Source organism: Hipposideros armiger, unplaced genomic scaffold (genome assembly GCF_001890085.2).
Source record: "Hipposideros armiger isolate ML-2016 unplaced genomic scaffold, ASM189008v1 scaffold_284, whole genome shotgun sequence".
NCBI classification, from domain to species: domain Eukaryota; kingdom Metazoa; phylum Chordata; class Mammalia; order Chiroptera; family Hipposideridae; genus Hipposideros; species Hipposideros armiger.
This window is the reverse complement of record NW_017731634.1, coordinates 940,612-956,069: the sequence shown is the minus strand read 5'-3', so window position 1 is coordinate 956,069 and position 15,458 is coordinate 940,612. Positions and strand designations below refer to the sequence as shown.

At 62.5% G+C, this 15,458-nt stretch overlaps 1 protein-coding gene across 1 annotated transcript; it reads left to right on the top strand.

Moving 5' to 3' along the window:
• Window positions 1-4,631: 4,631 nt before the first annotated feature.
• LOC109391142 (splicing factor, arginine/serine-rich 19-like) lies at window positions 4,632-15,441 on the top strand. Its single transcript, XM_019658437.1, has 5 exons — window positions 4,632-4,784; window positions 12,229-12,434; window positions 12,545-12,616; window positions 12,745-13,088; window positions 13,914-15,441. Exons 1-5 carry the CDS (start codon window positions 4,632-4,634, stop codon window positions 13,919-13,921), a joined length of 783 nt encoding a protein of 260 aa, XP_019513982.1. The 3' UTR covers window positions 13,922-15,441.
• The last annotated feature ends 17 nt before the right edge of the window (window positions 15,442-15,458 follow it).

The window sequence follows — 15,458 nt, the reverse complement described above, 5'->3', positions numbered from 1 at the left end:
CACGTGACTTATCTAGAGCTAGAAAATGGGCTGCCATGCCTCCCCAGCTGCGTTTTGCATAGCTTCAGGGAGCCAGAGTATGTGCTATGCTCAGCACCGAGCCTGGCACCTAGGCAGTACCCCCAGCCACTGCGCCCCAGGGAGAAGCTTGTCAGGCAGTAGCATCTGGGGTGCTCTGAACCAACAGGTGACCCGGGGGCTCCACCGCACCCACCTGATGGGGCGTCTGACCCTGGCATCCCCTAAGCACAGGAGGACACAGGCGCACGGTCACTGCTCACACATGCTGCCCGCTGCACAGCCTGGTGGGCACTCGTAGGGTTTGCTTCCCTTGGGCATTTTGCCAGTGGGGGTGTAGTGCCAGGTGGCAAACATGAGGGTTAGAATAGGGCAGGCGTGCCACCCACATGAATGCTGGACCAGCTCATATGGGCCCCTAGGGACCCACTGGAAGAACTGACAGTCTCTGTACCTGGCCAGCTGAGCGTCAGTGACTGCTTTGAGGCCACCAGCCCCACCCTGGGATCCTAGGAGAGGGCCTGCTGGGAGCCCCCTTTGCCCAGAACAGTCACCTTCCTCTGATTCTTTGCAGCCAGGAACTCAGTGCTCCTTCAGGGGCTAAGGGAGGCAATAGGGGTGGGGCTACCTCCAAGGGGCAGGGTGGGACCCAGCCAGGTCCAAGGGAAGGCAGGGCCTCCGTGTGGGGCGCCACGGCTGGCCTCAGGGCACGTTAGCCAGAGTTTAAATGCAGGAGCACAGTTCCCTGGATGGCAGCCCTTCCATGTGGCTGGGAACTGCAGGGCCTTTAATAAGGGTCCAATCAGACCCCCCCCTCACCCCGGGGTCTTGGCAGCGACCCACAGCTATGAGTAGAAGTCTCCCCCCCACCACACACAAGGGGCCTTTGGTTATCCTGTGAAGGGCCCATCCAGGAAGCAGGCAGGATGTGTCAGGACAGCCAAGGCAGGCTTGGCTTGGAGCCAGCACAGGATGGCCCCACCGGCCAGCTGGTCACCCATTGGGATGGGTTAGGCTGGGGGGGGTGGGGCGCCCAAGGAACCTTCAGGTGGCTTTGGAGGGGTAGGGGAGGTAGCCCCCCTTCACCCTCCGGTAACTAACTGACCCTCCCGCACGTCCCTCCTCAGCTACGCCTCTCTTGAAGGGGACATAGGCCCCAGGCTGGCTGTGGGAGGCGGGTGACAGTGAGGAGTGAGGTGTCCTCATGGTGAGCTGGGGCTCCTCTCTGAGCAGACGGGACCCTATCATGGATTATCTGGCCCTCAGTTGGTGCAAAAGGGCAGAAGGCACCAGGGCGAGCGGGAGATGGGCTGCTGAGGCCTCATACTCACCCCTCTGCTCCACGGCCCTGGGCACCGACAGTGCCTGGCATCGTCAACATGGCCTGGCAGGTCCTACAGGCTGTAACAGGGACCCGGTGATGCTCAGAGGAGTCATTTCTGCAGCCAAAGTGGGGCTTGTGTTGGGAGTGTCCCTGAGCTATTTATGGGCTCCCTGGGGGTGGGCTGGGGGTGGAGTGGGCAGAATGACTTAGTCGCCTGTGTCCCCATGGCCCACATTCTGCCAGCCGGAGGCCCAGCATCAAGGAAGTACTTAGCCAAGGCCTGAGGGACAAGGGGCAGCCCCATGCCCACCATGACCCTGAGCACAGCCTCCACCGACTAGACATGGCCCGAGCCCGTGTGTGCCCTGAACGCATGGCCGCTGGCAGCTGGAGCCCCAGGTCTCTGCCCAGAAGTGAGGGCAGCAGCACCCAGGTGGGGCCCTCCCACCCTTCGGAAGGGGCAGTTGGCTGGGCAGTCCTGCCCCGGCCCTCTCCTCCAAGCCAGCTCTTGGCCCAAATGAGACACGTGCCGGGAAACGTCCAGCCCTCACTCCACCTCAACTGCCCGCCCACCCGCAGTGGGCCAGGGTGGCTGGCCCGAGGTGAGGGTGGCGGGTGGGCCGTGGGGGGACTGCCTCCTCCCTGCCCCTGGACTGGAGCAGCTTTGATCCAATTTTCAGTTGTGGGAAATATGACATGGATGGTGTGAAACCCCTGCTCGGCTGGTGAAAGGCTCCCTCCCTCCCCGAGTTCGGGCCAGATGGCAGCTCGGGCCTCTGAGGCACACGCCTGGCCTTTGTGGGCCGTTTAACACTGTGAATGGGGCCAATGTGTGGGAGACTCGCTGGGCTCCTGGCTCACACCAGCGAGGTGAGCGGCCACACAGCCAGAGGAGGGGCTGCCGGGGGTGCTGAAGGCCCACCCCAAGCTGGCGGGCTTTGCACAGAAGCACCGGGATGTGGGGGTTCGGATCCTCTGCCTTGGCCGCCCCCCAGCAGCTGGGGAGGGGCCCTTCCTCCAGCTGAGGCTCTGAGGATGAGGAGGAGTTTGTCTTGCTCTGCCCCAGAGCTCAGTAAGCCTGAGAGGCTGGCCGGTGGGGGTGGGGTGCTGGAGTTGATGCTCCCCTAGCCATTTGAGGTGAGGTGCCCTGCTGCGGATGTGGGGGCTCCCGGCAAAACCCACACGGTGGGCATCATTGTGCTAGAACTCAGGAGTCCAGGGCCATAACCCGTTTCTAAATAACTCACACCCCTAACGCCACCCTTCCCAGGCTGACTGCAAAGCAAAGGGATCATGGGGGGCACATTTGGTCCTCGTGCCAAAGGAGGACTTCTTGGTGGGGATGCACAGGGGCACAGAATGGCCATGGGACCCAGCAACCCCACTCCAGTGTGTCCCCAAAGGAGCCAACAGTGGGGCCTGGAACAGGCCCGTGCACACCCACACCCTCAGCAGCGTCACTCACAGGCGTCCATGGGTGGATGGACGGACGGACGGACAAGCGAACCGTGCTTCATCCACATGGTGGGAGAGTGTTCGGTGGTAAGAAGGAAGATTCTGACACAGGCCACACGTGGATGGACCCTGAGGACACTGCTGAGATAAGCCAGTCCCAGAAAGACAAGTACCGCCCGATTCCATTTACCGCGGCCCCTGGGGGGGTCAAACCCCCAGAGACAGAAAGTGGGATGGGGGTGCCGGGGCTGGGGAGTGAGTGTCTAATGGGGACAGCGGTTCAGCTTGTGAAGATGGAAAGTTCTGGTGGTGGTGACGGCTGCACAACAGTGTGAATGTACTTAATGCCACTGAATTACATACTTAAAAATGGTTAACATGGCAAATTTTGTGTCATGTTTATTTTACCACACGCACAAAAAAGGACTTTTTGGAGAAGAACCACACACTCCATCCTGCTCACCTACCCCAGGCAACCACAGCCTCCAACTGCCATTGGCACTAGGGCTGCCAGCACCCTGCAGGCAGGACTTATCTGCATAGGACATTGCCATTCCCAGCCTGCTTTGCCCAGATCCACACTGCTGCCCCCCCCCCAACCACCCTAGAGCCTGGACAAGATTCTCTGGACAAAGCTGTGCCTTCCACAGGGTCCCCCGAAGCACTAGGCTGTCCCCCATTTGGGTATTCCTGGTTGCAAGAGGGTTTCCAGCATGGGGTGTGGGGAGTAGGCCGGCTGCAGAAGGTGGAGAGCAAGGCTGGCCTGGGGAAGGACGGCTAGGGATGACCCGCCATGCAAGCCCCCATGGCCAGGGCCACCACATGGACCCCAGGCTGCGCACCGCACAGATGTGGACACCCCTGGAGTTGTTCTGCACCAGATGCAGTGCTCTGCCCCCTCCAAACCTCCAGGTGCTCCGGCGGGGCCCCAGGCCACCCCTCCATCACCAGCCAGCCCACCTGCTGTGGCCTCTGAGCAAGCACCCAGACTGCAGGGAGCTAAGGTGCCATTCAGTCTCCACCCCCTCCAGCCAGGACCCCTGGGTGTCCTGGGGGTGCTAGAGGGGTGGTCTGGTTGCTGGGGTGGGGAGGTGTGTGGGGGGGTAAGTGGGCACCAGAGGCTGCTGAGTCTGCCTGGGGTTAGGAGGGGGTTGGGTTTCTCCTTGGGGATCTGGGCAGGAGCTGGATGGAGCAAGAGTGCCGTGGGAGCACCCGCTCAGCACCAGGCAGGGGGCACCCACTCAGCACCAGGCAGGGGGCACCCGCTCAGCACCAGGCAGGGGGCACCCACTCAGCACCAGGCAGGGAGCAAGCAGCTCCGCTTCTTAGAACAGCCCTGTGAGGGGACTGTCCCTGTCCCCACCTGACAGATGAAGGAGCGGAGGGTCACAGGTTAAATGACTTACCCAGGTCATGTGTCCTGGACTGCTGACACCGTGATGATGATGACATTTCTGAGGCATGAGGTGGGGTCAGTGCTTTACCACGCGTGCCAGTGTGGGCTTGAGGATGAAGCTGCAAAGCGGCAGGATCTGTCGCCCCCTGACAGACCCAGGGCACAGAGAGGAGGCCCAGGGGAAGGGGAAGGTTGGAGCTGGGACTTGGACTTGCAGAACCTGCCTTTCTCTTTCCTGAGCAGCCAGAGGGAGGTGGGTTGATGGGAGGGGAAGAGGTGCCACCGAGCTGGGGCTGGGCGTCCAGGGCACTCATGAGAGCGGGGTGCAGGGTGGGGCTGGGTTCCCGGGAGGGCCAGGAGCACCTGAGGAGGGGATGACGTGCCTCTCCCCTGCGGGCGAGAACCCCGGCGGTGTGCAGGGAGCAGGCACAGTGATCGATGGACAGAGCTGCCCTGCAGATGGCTGGTGGCCCGCGACAACGGACAAAGGGTGCAGCGGCTCCAAGACAGCCTGAGAGGCACGTGCTGCCTTTGTCGCTGCGAAGGCTGAGTGCAGAGTGTGGGAACCACCGGCTGCGCAGCCCCACTCTGGTGGGAGAGCTGGGGGGTGACCCACCTCGAGGCAGGGAGGAAACCCTGGCCTCCACTCTCCAGCCCCCCCTGTACCCCACCACCACCAGAACGGGGGCTCTTGATCCTCCCCCGCTCTCCACTATGACGCTGTCCTGGGGCAGCAGACACCTGGACTGAGAGGGGACTGAGGCCTGGCCCCTGACCTGGGGGGGGGGTGCACAGGGGGCTAGAGAAGGGCTGACATTGGGGCTGGGGAGACTGTTACATGTAGGAGAGAACTTTGGGGTGTAGATTGGGCCCACCATGCAGTTATGTTGAAGACAGGCCAACATGTTGGCCAGAGTGCCCGCCTGACATTGGCAGGGCTGGGGTGGGGCAGCTTTGCCTCCAGCATGCTCCTCCTCTGTACCCACTTCATTAGCTCCTGCCTCGGTTTCTCCTCCGGTGCCCTAAGGCCCCAGGTCCCCTCCCTGCCCAGGCCTGCTCCTGGGGGTTACCCTCTTAGCTCCTGGCTTGAAGCAGCTCCCCAAGCTCTGAGCTCTTCCAGCTGGGACCCTTGGGATCTGCTGAGACCGCCTCCCTGGGGCTGCCTTTCCCCATCCTAGGCGGGGTGACTTCCGGACCTGTTCCTAATTTCTAGGAACTCCACTGAGGGCCACAGAACATGCACACAGCGGCGCCTTGCTGTGCTGGGCTGGGTGACATGGAGTCAGACTTTGCAGCTGGCTCTCACAGTCCCTGGGGCTCGCCCTGCCCTGCCCGGCGTCGACAGACACTGCAAGTTCATCGTGGGGAGTCTCAGCAGCAGGTTCTTGGGGGGGGGTCTGTGCAGGGGGCTGTCCAGGAGCCTGGGCTCTGCCCTTGGCTTTCTATTAAACACATGTTGGTCCTTTCTGGGCCTCAGTTTACCTGTATAAGATGGACTCCTCTGCCAAGGCCACCTCATGGAGGGACTGGCTCCAAGTTGCTGGAGGTGACTGAGGGGTGGGGGGCTGGGATGTTGCTGAGAAGAGAGTGGTACTCAGCCCACCTGGCCCTCTTGGCCCTCCCGCAGAACGAACCCCGTTGCTGGGGCTGACTGCCTGGGGCTGCCTGTGATTCTGATCTGAAATATGGCCAGTGCTCTGCGTCAGGACCACCGAGTCAGGGACAGGGTCGCCCCACACACCCTGTCCACACACCAACCTCTCCTTCTGCAATGGGGAGTCGCGGGGGGGGGGCGCTGAGCAGGGAAGGGATGCTCAGGACGGGTTGTGTGTGAGCGCCCCCCAGGTGGGGCTAGGCTGGGGCTGCAGATGTCCATTTGCAGGACCGTGCTGGGGTTTGGCGGGGTGGGCTTCAGAAATGGAACACTGGAGTCAGGTCACACACCTGCTGACTCCATGAGGTTCTGTGATTCAGGGGTCCCGGACCTTCCCCGGAAGCTGCCCTGAGACAGCTGCCCCCCTCTGGATTCCAGCCTGGACTTACTCACAGGGACCTGGGGTGCAGGGCTGTGCGGGGACCCTTCTCTCATCTGACCAAAGTGAGGCTCCACCCTGGGACCTGACTGTGGGGGGGGGGGCAGGGTGTCTGACAGTCTGAGGGGCTCCAGCCCTCCACCAGAACTTCTATTTTTGCAGAGCACACCAGGCCCCACGTTCCCAAGTGTGCTGCGTTCCTGACCTCCGAGCAGGAGGTCAAAGACTCCAGGCTGGCGCAGCCTCAGTGCAGGGGCCTCAGTTTCCCCTGTGGCCACTGGGAAGCGCAGAGGTGGGCGGTGGGAAAGCGCAGGGCCCGAGGGTCTCACCGCGACCCCCCATCAGGGGCCTCAGCCGCCCACGTGGCCGCACCCCCCCCCCCGCGCCGGCCGGGGGCAGGGCCAGGTCGGGGTCCTGAGCTGGTTAAAACCCCCGCGGTGTCAGAGAGCAGCTCTTCCCAACCCCTGAGGGCAGACAAGCCCTTTATCGCTCTATTATAACGCAGAGCCAGATGGTCTTTTGGGAGCTGCCCCCCCTCGCCCCCCGCGGCCGCCCTCATGCATTCAGAAGCAGACCCCGGCACTAATGCTGCGGGGCCCAGGCACGCTTCCTCCGTAGCCGCCCAGCGTGGGAAACGCCGGCCTGCAGGAACCCACAGCCCCCGCCTCTGGGGCGAGGTCCGAGGGTTAGAGCCTGGGGAGTGGGGGGGCAGAGCGGAGGCCTCCCAACGGACCCCCCCCCCGGAGTCTTCCCACTGGGCGACCTAAGGCAGGACGCTTAGCCCTATCTGTGCCTCAGTCTCCTTGCCTGTGAACGGGGGACAATGCTAGAGCCCCCCTACTCCCCTAGAGCCCCCCTACTCGGCTTGGGGGATCAAAGACATTCATGTAACGTGCTTAGAACAGGGCTGAGCATCAGGCCTGCCTTTGGGCCTTCCCAAGAATGATTTTTACATTTTCAAAGGGTTGAAACAAATATCCAAAGAAGGAAAATATTTTGTGACTGGTACAAATGAGATGAAATTCACACTTTAGCATCCATAAATGAAACGTGGTAGGAACACGGCTGGGCGCATTCCTTCACTGTGTGGAGGGCTACAGGGCTGCTTTGCTGCTGGAGGGCAGAGCTGAGCACGTGGGACAGACAGACAGCCTAAGGTTCTAAACCGCTCACTGTCCAGCTCTTTGCAGAAAGCGTTTGCCCCGCCGGTCACCTGGCACTGGCACCCACAGGGAACAGTCACGCTGTTAGTTATGCTAGTCGCTGTCCTTATCACCACCTCGGGGGCTTTCCCACTCACCCTTCTCGTCTTGGGGGCTGCTGTGGGAGCCCCGCTCAGGACAGGCAGCCTGGCCCAGGCTGAGCATTCACACATCTATTGCACAGGTGAGCAAACGGAGGCGTGTCTGGACCCAAGGCCAAGCTGCCAGCTGGGACTGAGCCCAGGCGGCACTCTGGGCAGCTCCCCTCCCCCCAGGAAAAACCGGGGTGGCCACTCAGCTCCCATGTCAGCCACCTGTGTTTCTTCCGGGGTCTGAGGCGCCCTGTCTCTTCACACCCACTGGGGGCCATGCTGTCCGAGCAAGTTGCTGTTCTGCATCTGGGATAGACCTATTTTGTCCTAAAAGCACCCCAGGTCCCCTCCCCAGCTAAGTGCACTTCTGCACAACCTGCCCCACTTGCTTCTGGAGGACCCTGGACTGGCTGGTCCCTCCCCTTTTTTACCTGACTTCCAGGCTGCTGCAGACCCCCAGGCCTTCCCAGCCTCAGTTTCCCATCTGATTGTCGAGGAGTTGGGCTGACTGATCTTTAAGGAGCTCCCCTGCCACAATGTCGGGGCTCTGGCAACTCCCCAAACTTGCATGGGGATGGGGGCACCCTGCTTTCTTTCTTTTTTTTTTTTTTAGCTGAGCCATCCTGCCACCTATTGGCACTCAGCTGCAGCTCAGCTCGGGCTGGGAATTGAACCGCTGTTGCTCAGAGCTGGTACTCTTGAGCGATTGAGCGAGCTCTTAACCAACTGAGCCACTCGCCCGGCCCCCCGCTTTCTTGAAGGGCGGGACATAAGGAGAGTAGCAGCCCATGAGCAGGGGGCTTGAGGGTGCAACTAATTTACACACTAATGTGGGAGGAGGAGAGGGCACATCGTCCCCTGGGGATCAATGGTCCGGTAGCTCTGGGCGCTGGGTTTGCTCCATGGTACTGTTACAGAGTGTCTGAGTCCCCCCCAGTTATGACCCCCCCATCCTGGCCTCATTGGACTCCCCCATATCCTGTGATGGCTGAAAGCCGTGAAGAAGCCAGTTCTGGGAGCACCACACCGCCGAGACCCACCCCCGCCGAGGCACAGTGGGGGCCCATGGGATCATATGTGTGGGGCTCAGCTCCGCACCATCCGTGGTCACTCCTCCGATTCTTGGACCCCTTAGCTCCTCCCACAAGGAACTTCATCAACATTCCCTTTGGGCACACTCTGAGGCCCCCTCCTCCCTAGTCGGGGCCAGCTGTCAGGGGTCTAGGGCTTCCAGTCCAGCGTGGGGGCCCCTCAGTGAGGCTCAGCACCCCTGCCCACAGCCCTGGGTGCACCTGATGCTCCCCACAGCCACCCGGCCTGGAGTCTCCTCAGACCCGCTCAGCAAGCCGTGCAGGGGACATGGCACCCAGTTCACAGATGAAGGCGAGGGGAGCCCCGCCAGTCCTGGGACCTTGGCCAGGCACCAGCTTATGGGAACAAGCAAGGCCAAGGCTGCCCGTCCTCAGCCAGACACCAACTATCCACTTTAAGTGGCTGCCGCGTGCCAGGTGGAGTGCCCAGAGCCTGGTCTCGGGCGGGGTGTGGGGAGGAGACGGGTGAGGGTGCTGGGCTCCGGAATCTTGCCCTTCCTACCCTCACTGCCTCCCAAGTCTGACAGTGACCTCCTCTTTAGCCTCTTGCCCCCACCTCCCAGGACGGAGACGGTTCCTGGCCTCGGCCAGGTGTGTCTGGTGGGCAATCACCTGCCTATTGGGCTCTGGGCCCCATGGGGCAGCCCCCACCCTCCCTGGAGCCCACAATTATGGGTCAGTGAGGACAGCCCCTTCTTGCCACTGTTTCCGTGTGTAACATGGGGGGACGGAGCCTCGGTGGTCTCCCTGGACTCATGGACCCTGTCAGTCTCATGCCACATGGGAAGGCCCAGGGGTGCAGGCACAGAGGCTGTGGGGTTCTTCCCAGGCAGCGGCCTTGGCTTTCAAGCCCTGCCCCCCATCCAGCCCAGAGGGAAATTTGGGCGGGAGGCCACTCCGGGTGGCTTCCCACACACCCCCCCACCCCTGCCATGGACATTCATACAGCACAAAAGGCTCGTGCCCAGCGACAAACTCATTCACATGGCTGCCTGGCTTTGTGTGCTGAGCTGCGGGCCCAGAGGCCATCTGGGGAGCAGCCGTCCCAGCGGGGCGGGGCTCCCTGGGCTGCCTTTGAAGGTTGGGGAAACTGCAGCAGCTTCCCAGCAACGCTGGAAGGCCGCACATCTGGCCTCGCCAGCGCCTTCCCGTTCCCACAGCCTCCTGGTGTCCCCGGCAAGCCCTGGCCCTGACAAGGGGACAAAGGGGGATGCCAGCCTCCCCGACCCCCCGCTTTGGATTACAACCCCTGGGTGTTCCCACCCGAGGACCTCTGGAGGCAGCCTGGCCTCCCAGGGAGGGCTATGAGCACAGGGCTTGAATCCGGACACCGCCACTTAGTGGCTGGGTTCTCTGAACCTCAGTTTCTTCATCTGTAAAATGGGGCTAATATCAGCCACCGCCAGCATGTGCTGAGGACGAAAGGAGTGAATAAAGGCACAGCATCCAGGCCACCTCAGCACTCGGCTGCTGGCACTAACATCAGTCATTTGGAGTCCCCAGCTCCAGGCTCTGCCAGGCCTTTGGCTCCGCTCACCCCACTTCATTCAGTTTCCTGGGTGGGTGACTCTGCCTGAGTTCTGGGCCACCTGAGAGCTGGCCAATAGAGCAGAGAAAGCGGGGTTCTGGAGCCAAACTGTACCAGGGACTGTGTGACCTCATCAGGCAACTAGGCATGGGTCTGTGCCCTGCTCGGTGGCGCAGGCACAGAATCCTCCAGCTCAGGATTCTGAGCAGGTCCAGGGGGGAAGGTCCTGCTTAGCCTGTATGCAGCAGGTGCTAAATAACCTCTCAGTTCCCTGTCCACCCTCCCTATCCAGGCCCCCTGAGCGCCCCCAAGTCTGACCTCCGCTCTGGACCTGACCAAGTCAGCTCAGCCATGGGCGCAGCCCCATGAGTGAGACAGGGGAGGGGGCTGTCAGCCCCAGGCAAGCTCTTCCTCAGAGGGCCAGGGGCCTGGACAATCAGGAGGGGTACCTAGAGGGGTGAGGTGGGTGGGGGTTCCCCCAAAACCCTGCCTGGCATGGGGGATAGTTCTGAGTCTGGGCAGCTGGGGGCAGGGAGCTGGGTGTCTGAGGGTCTCTCCACTCAGGGGACCTTTTCTGGCCAAGGGACTTGTGGGGCCAGGGCTTGGCAGGCAGGACCTCTGTGGAGGCCCCTTTGCCCCAACCCCTGCTGGAGGGGGGATGTCCTTGAGAGGGTGTCCTGCCGGCCCGAGATAATCCCGGCTTTTGAGAGGCTGTGAGAGGCTGGCCCGGGGACTTTCCCACAGCCCCACATAAAGGGCGACCGCCAGCTGCTCACCCACAAAAGGCTCCCAGCCATTCAGGGCCTGGAGGTGGGCGGGGGAGCAGAGGCACGGCACATTCTACCTGGCCACCCCCAAGCTAGGCCTGCGTCCACAGGGGCGGCTTCTGCCCACTGACCACTGATGGCCCAGGAGGCCCCCGGGGCTGGGCACTAGGGAGCAGTCTTTACAGTTGCCCCCGCCAGTCATCTGCCCTCCCCGTTGGGCCGAGGCTGGCACAGTTCTTGGGCAGTCGAGAGAGGAGTCTCTGGGGAGACAGTTCCCACTCCCTCTGTTGCCATCATTGGGCTGGCCCATCTCCCCTCCTCCCGGCCACGTGCCCTGGCCTGGCTTCGCCCTGGCAGACATGCTTTCTTGCTCCCAAGCCTGGCCTGTACAGTGCTCAACCCCCATTCACTTCCATGCCCCCCCCCCGCCCATCTTACCACATAATGCAGGTGACAAGAGGGGAACATGGTGGGGCAGAGGGCTGGCAAGACCTTTTCCTCGGACCTCAGCTTCCTCCTCTGAGATGCAGGACAGCACTGCCTCTTCCCTGGGCTGTGGTGGCAGAGTTCTTAAGTCCAGCTATCTCAAAATACCAGGCCCTGGGGGAGCTTGGGGGTGGGCAGGGCCCTGCCCCCAGGAATTAACTGCCCAGAGCACCTCTGATGATGACCATATAATGCAAGAATCAGCCTGGAGGAGGGAGGAGGAGGCCAGAGGGCTTCCTGGAGGAGGTGGCAGCTGAAGCGTGGCCTTTCAGAAAGCAAGGAGGAGAGTGGGGGTTTCCAGGGGCAGCAGCCCTGGCCCAGTCTAAGGGCACTGACCCCTCTGTGCAGCCCTGGGGGGAAGTACCCCTTCCCTGATGTTGCATCTCCATGTGGCTTCCACATCCTGGGCTCACCCTGCAGCCACTTTTGTCCCCCAGTGACTATGGCTCAGCAGCCGCCCCTCCCCTCGCTAGGAGAGCTCCAGGTTAGGTGTGAGGAGTTGGAGAGGCCCAGACAAGGGACCCAACGTGGCTTGGGAGAACAAGCAAGAGACCAGAGGGTGGCCCGTGGAGACGCTTGTCCTTTGCCTGGAGGACAGGAAGGTGGGGGTCAGGGAAGGAGCTGCCCTGCACGCTCAGCCGTCAGGAATGGCCACTTCCTCTGGCCTCTGCCTCCCGGACAGGCGTCTGGACCACTGGGGGCTCAGTGTGGGTTTGAGGGCAGAACTCAGAGTCAGGGCACGTCCCAGCTGACGCCCCACGTGTCCCCCGTCGCCCCACCCACACCCCACCTGCTGGGGGGCGGAGCACGTCATTATCCCAGCCCAGCGGGTTCAGGGGCCTGCGCTTTGTCCAGCCCCGGCAGCAGATTGGTTGCGGAGCGTGGGAAAGCGCGCGCGCCCGCGGCCCCACCGCCCTGCACTGCATAAAGGCGCCGCCAGCACCCGGCCGCTGCCACGGCTTTCCGGCCACCCTCCCGCGCCGCTCGCTCCCGGCTCGAGCGCCGGGCAGGGTCCCAGGCTCAGCCCCCTGACCACTCCCAAGTAAAGATCGGTCCGGGTCGGGCGCAGCGACAGCGCAGGGCGCACGCGGCGGTCCGAAAAGGGTCCGGCGGATGCCTGTCGTCACTTCTCTGCTCTCCCTTCTGTTTCAGAAGCTCGCGCGGCGCTAGCCAGGCTGCGCGCTGGGAAAGGGGCATCGGGAGACGGAGGTGGCGATGTATCCGGTGAGCGCCGCGCCGGCCTGGCTGCGTGGTGGTGGTGGTGGTGGGGGGGTCACCCGGGCTGGGGGCTCGGGCGCCCTAGTGGCCCCTGCTCCCCCAGCTGGCTCACGTGCTCCGCTCACTTTCTGCAGCCCTGGCCGCACCGCGAGCGCCGCGGATGGACTTCGGGGAAGGCTGGCCGCCGCCCCCCGCGAAGCCTTCCGCTCGTCTCCCTGCGCCCGTGCGGATGGAGCCTCAGGCCCGGCTGAAGAGCGGCCTGCAAAAGAGACGCGCTCTGCCGCCACAGAGCAGCGAACCCCTGCCCACGAGGGCCCGGGCTGTGGCTCTGGTGGCGACCTTGCCAAGCTCCTCAGACCCAGAGGAGAGGGCTGCAGGCTGGCCAAGTACGGCGCCCCTCCTGCCATAGGGGTGTTGTTTCCCTCTCATCTCATGCCCAGTGCCAGGGCTGCAAGAGCGCAGCCCAGCCTGCAGACAGGTGGGGCGTCAGCTGCTGGCTGTGGCGAGGTCTTCGCCCTGAAGGAGGGGTCCTGGGGGCAAGGGTTTTGTGTGTTACAGAGGCTGTAAATGGTCGGGGTTGTCCACGGCAGAGGGAGCTGGGGCAGTGTCTCTGGGGGGCCAGGCCTGCAAGGAGGGGGGTGGGGGCTGCTGCTTGGTCATCTTAGCCAGGCCCTGAAGCGGGTCCTCTGCTTCTCCCAGGCTGGGAAGGACTGGATGCTGTATGTTAAAGCGGGGCTGGGCTGGAGAATGCTGTGCGTTTGAAGGGCATGGCCGTGTGGTGGACACCGGTAAAGGTGTGGGGCCTCAGTGGCATCCCGATGGGATGTAGGCATAGCTGTCAGTGGCGGGCATGTGTGGGGTACATACCGTGTATGCCTCAGAGCCGGACTGGGTGGAGCCTGAATACAAGTGCTGGTCTGCAGCGTCTCCCTTGGTCTCTGCCCCCCATGCCACTTGCCCCACGGCTGACTGCCACCTCTGAGATTCAGGGCCCCTGCCCACGGTGTGGGAAGGGATCGGGGCCTCCTGGGATGGGGCACTGTGCCAAGGGCGTTCTGGGCTGGACCCCTGCCCTGCTGGCCTCTTCCCTGGAACTATGGTCAAGGCCCAGCACACTTGCCTGGCCCCCAACAAAAGGGAGACCCTCAGGGATGCTCTGAGCCAGAGATAGCGCCTTTCCTCCCCCGGCTGCCTGGGGGGCCTCCATTGTGGCGAGCCCCCTGCGGGCCAGGCAGTGTCCTGTGTCCTCAAGTCACTTTTCCAACAGCCTGGAGGATGGAATGGCGTTGTTCTCCTTTTACAGACGAGTAGACCGAGGTCCTGCAGACTCGGGGACCGTGCCAGGAACACGCGGGAATCAGGCATGGACGGGCGCCCTTCAGCAGTGGGATCTGGCCCCGGAACCTCATCGCGTCCTCCCTGCCCCCACTGAGGCCGCTCAGCGTGGACCTAGCAGAGATGGGCTTCTTCCTGCGCCTCTCTTTTTGGTCCCCCAAATCTCACCCCTGTTTTTTTCCTGGGGGTGGGGGGTTGAGGGGGGAAGGGCATCTCCCAATGGAGCAGCTGACTGAGAGGTCACTCGGTCTTGGGCCCAGCAGTGTGCCTTGCTGAACCAGAACCAGGCAGGGAGCACCCTGCATTTGCCTGGGGCGGGAGGGGGGCAATCGTAAAGGGAGTGGGGCCCCAAAACCACGCCCCACCCCCTCCCTGATGGTGTGCGGACCACAGAAGTGCTGAGAGAGAACACGCACGGCCTGAGGTTTGCTGCCCCCTGGTGGCGATCTGCAGGTGGCGGGGCCTGGGCCCCCACGGTCCCCTCCACCGCCCTAGCCGCGGGGGCGGGCAGGGTGCCTACTCAGTTCAGGGAATGCCCAGGCCTGGGCGGGTATTCCCCTGGTTCTGGGTAAGGAGGCAGAGGAATTCTGAGACCCAGACAGGAAGTTACCTTCTGGGAAGCACAGAGAAAAACCAGAAAGACAGGTCAGCGGTGGGGCAGTGGCCACAGCAGCTTGTCGCCGACCTGGTTAATGCCAGTGCTGCCCCGTGCCAGGTGCAGTTCCAGCTCATGGGGTCCCAAGCCACCCTCCATTAGCGGTGCTCTTTCTGAGCCCCTCACTTCCCACTTAGGGTTCTAGTTACGCCACCTACCAGCATGTCCCTCCTCTGTGGGAGGGGCAACCTCAACAATTGTCACCGTGCCCTTTACCCAGCATGCAGTAAGCACTTAATAAACGTGGGCTAAACAGAGCATGGCTTCCTGGAGGCCCCAGGAGCCCTGGATTCAGGGGAGGGGCCCGCTGGCTCAGGGCTTCCCAGCTTCCCTTTCAGGGACCCTTTCAGGGGCGCACAGAGACCCTCACCAGCAAGCTACCTCCTGTGCCCAGAGCAGATGCCCCGGGCTCCCTGCCCAGGTCTGCCTGAGGGCTTTTGCCCAGGGGTGGGTCTGGGGATGTGGACTCTGCCCCCTACTTGCTTGGCACTTCCATTGGGCACTCTGTTAGGATGACTGGAGGTTCCAGGGAGCCAGTCTGCCAGCTGTCAGATAGTTAAGCAACAGTATTGGGGGCCCCCTGATAACATATCTCATTTGGGAGCCCAGTGTGTGTTGGTGCCTGAGGACCTTCTGCAGGACAGTCATGGTGTCCCAACCCCTGCAGCTGACAGGCGGCTGCCCCAAGCCCATAGGAGGGGCCTGGACTTGGGCCACCGCACGCTGATGCTCAGATGAGGGAGTGAGTCAGTGGGTGAGTGTGAGAGGTACATCTCATCAGGCTGTTGCCACACACACCATTTAACCTCGTCTATTCAAGGTTTTCTTTGTAAAATTACATCCAGCGACCATTTTTAT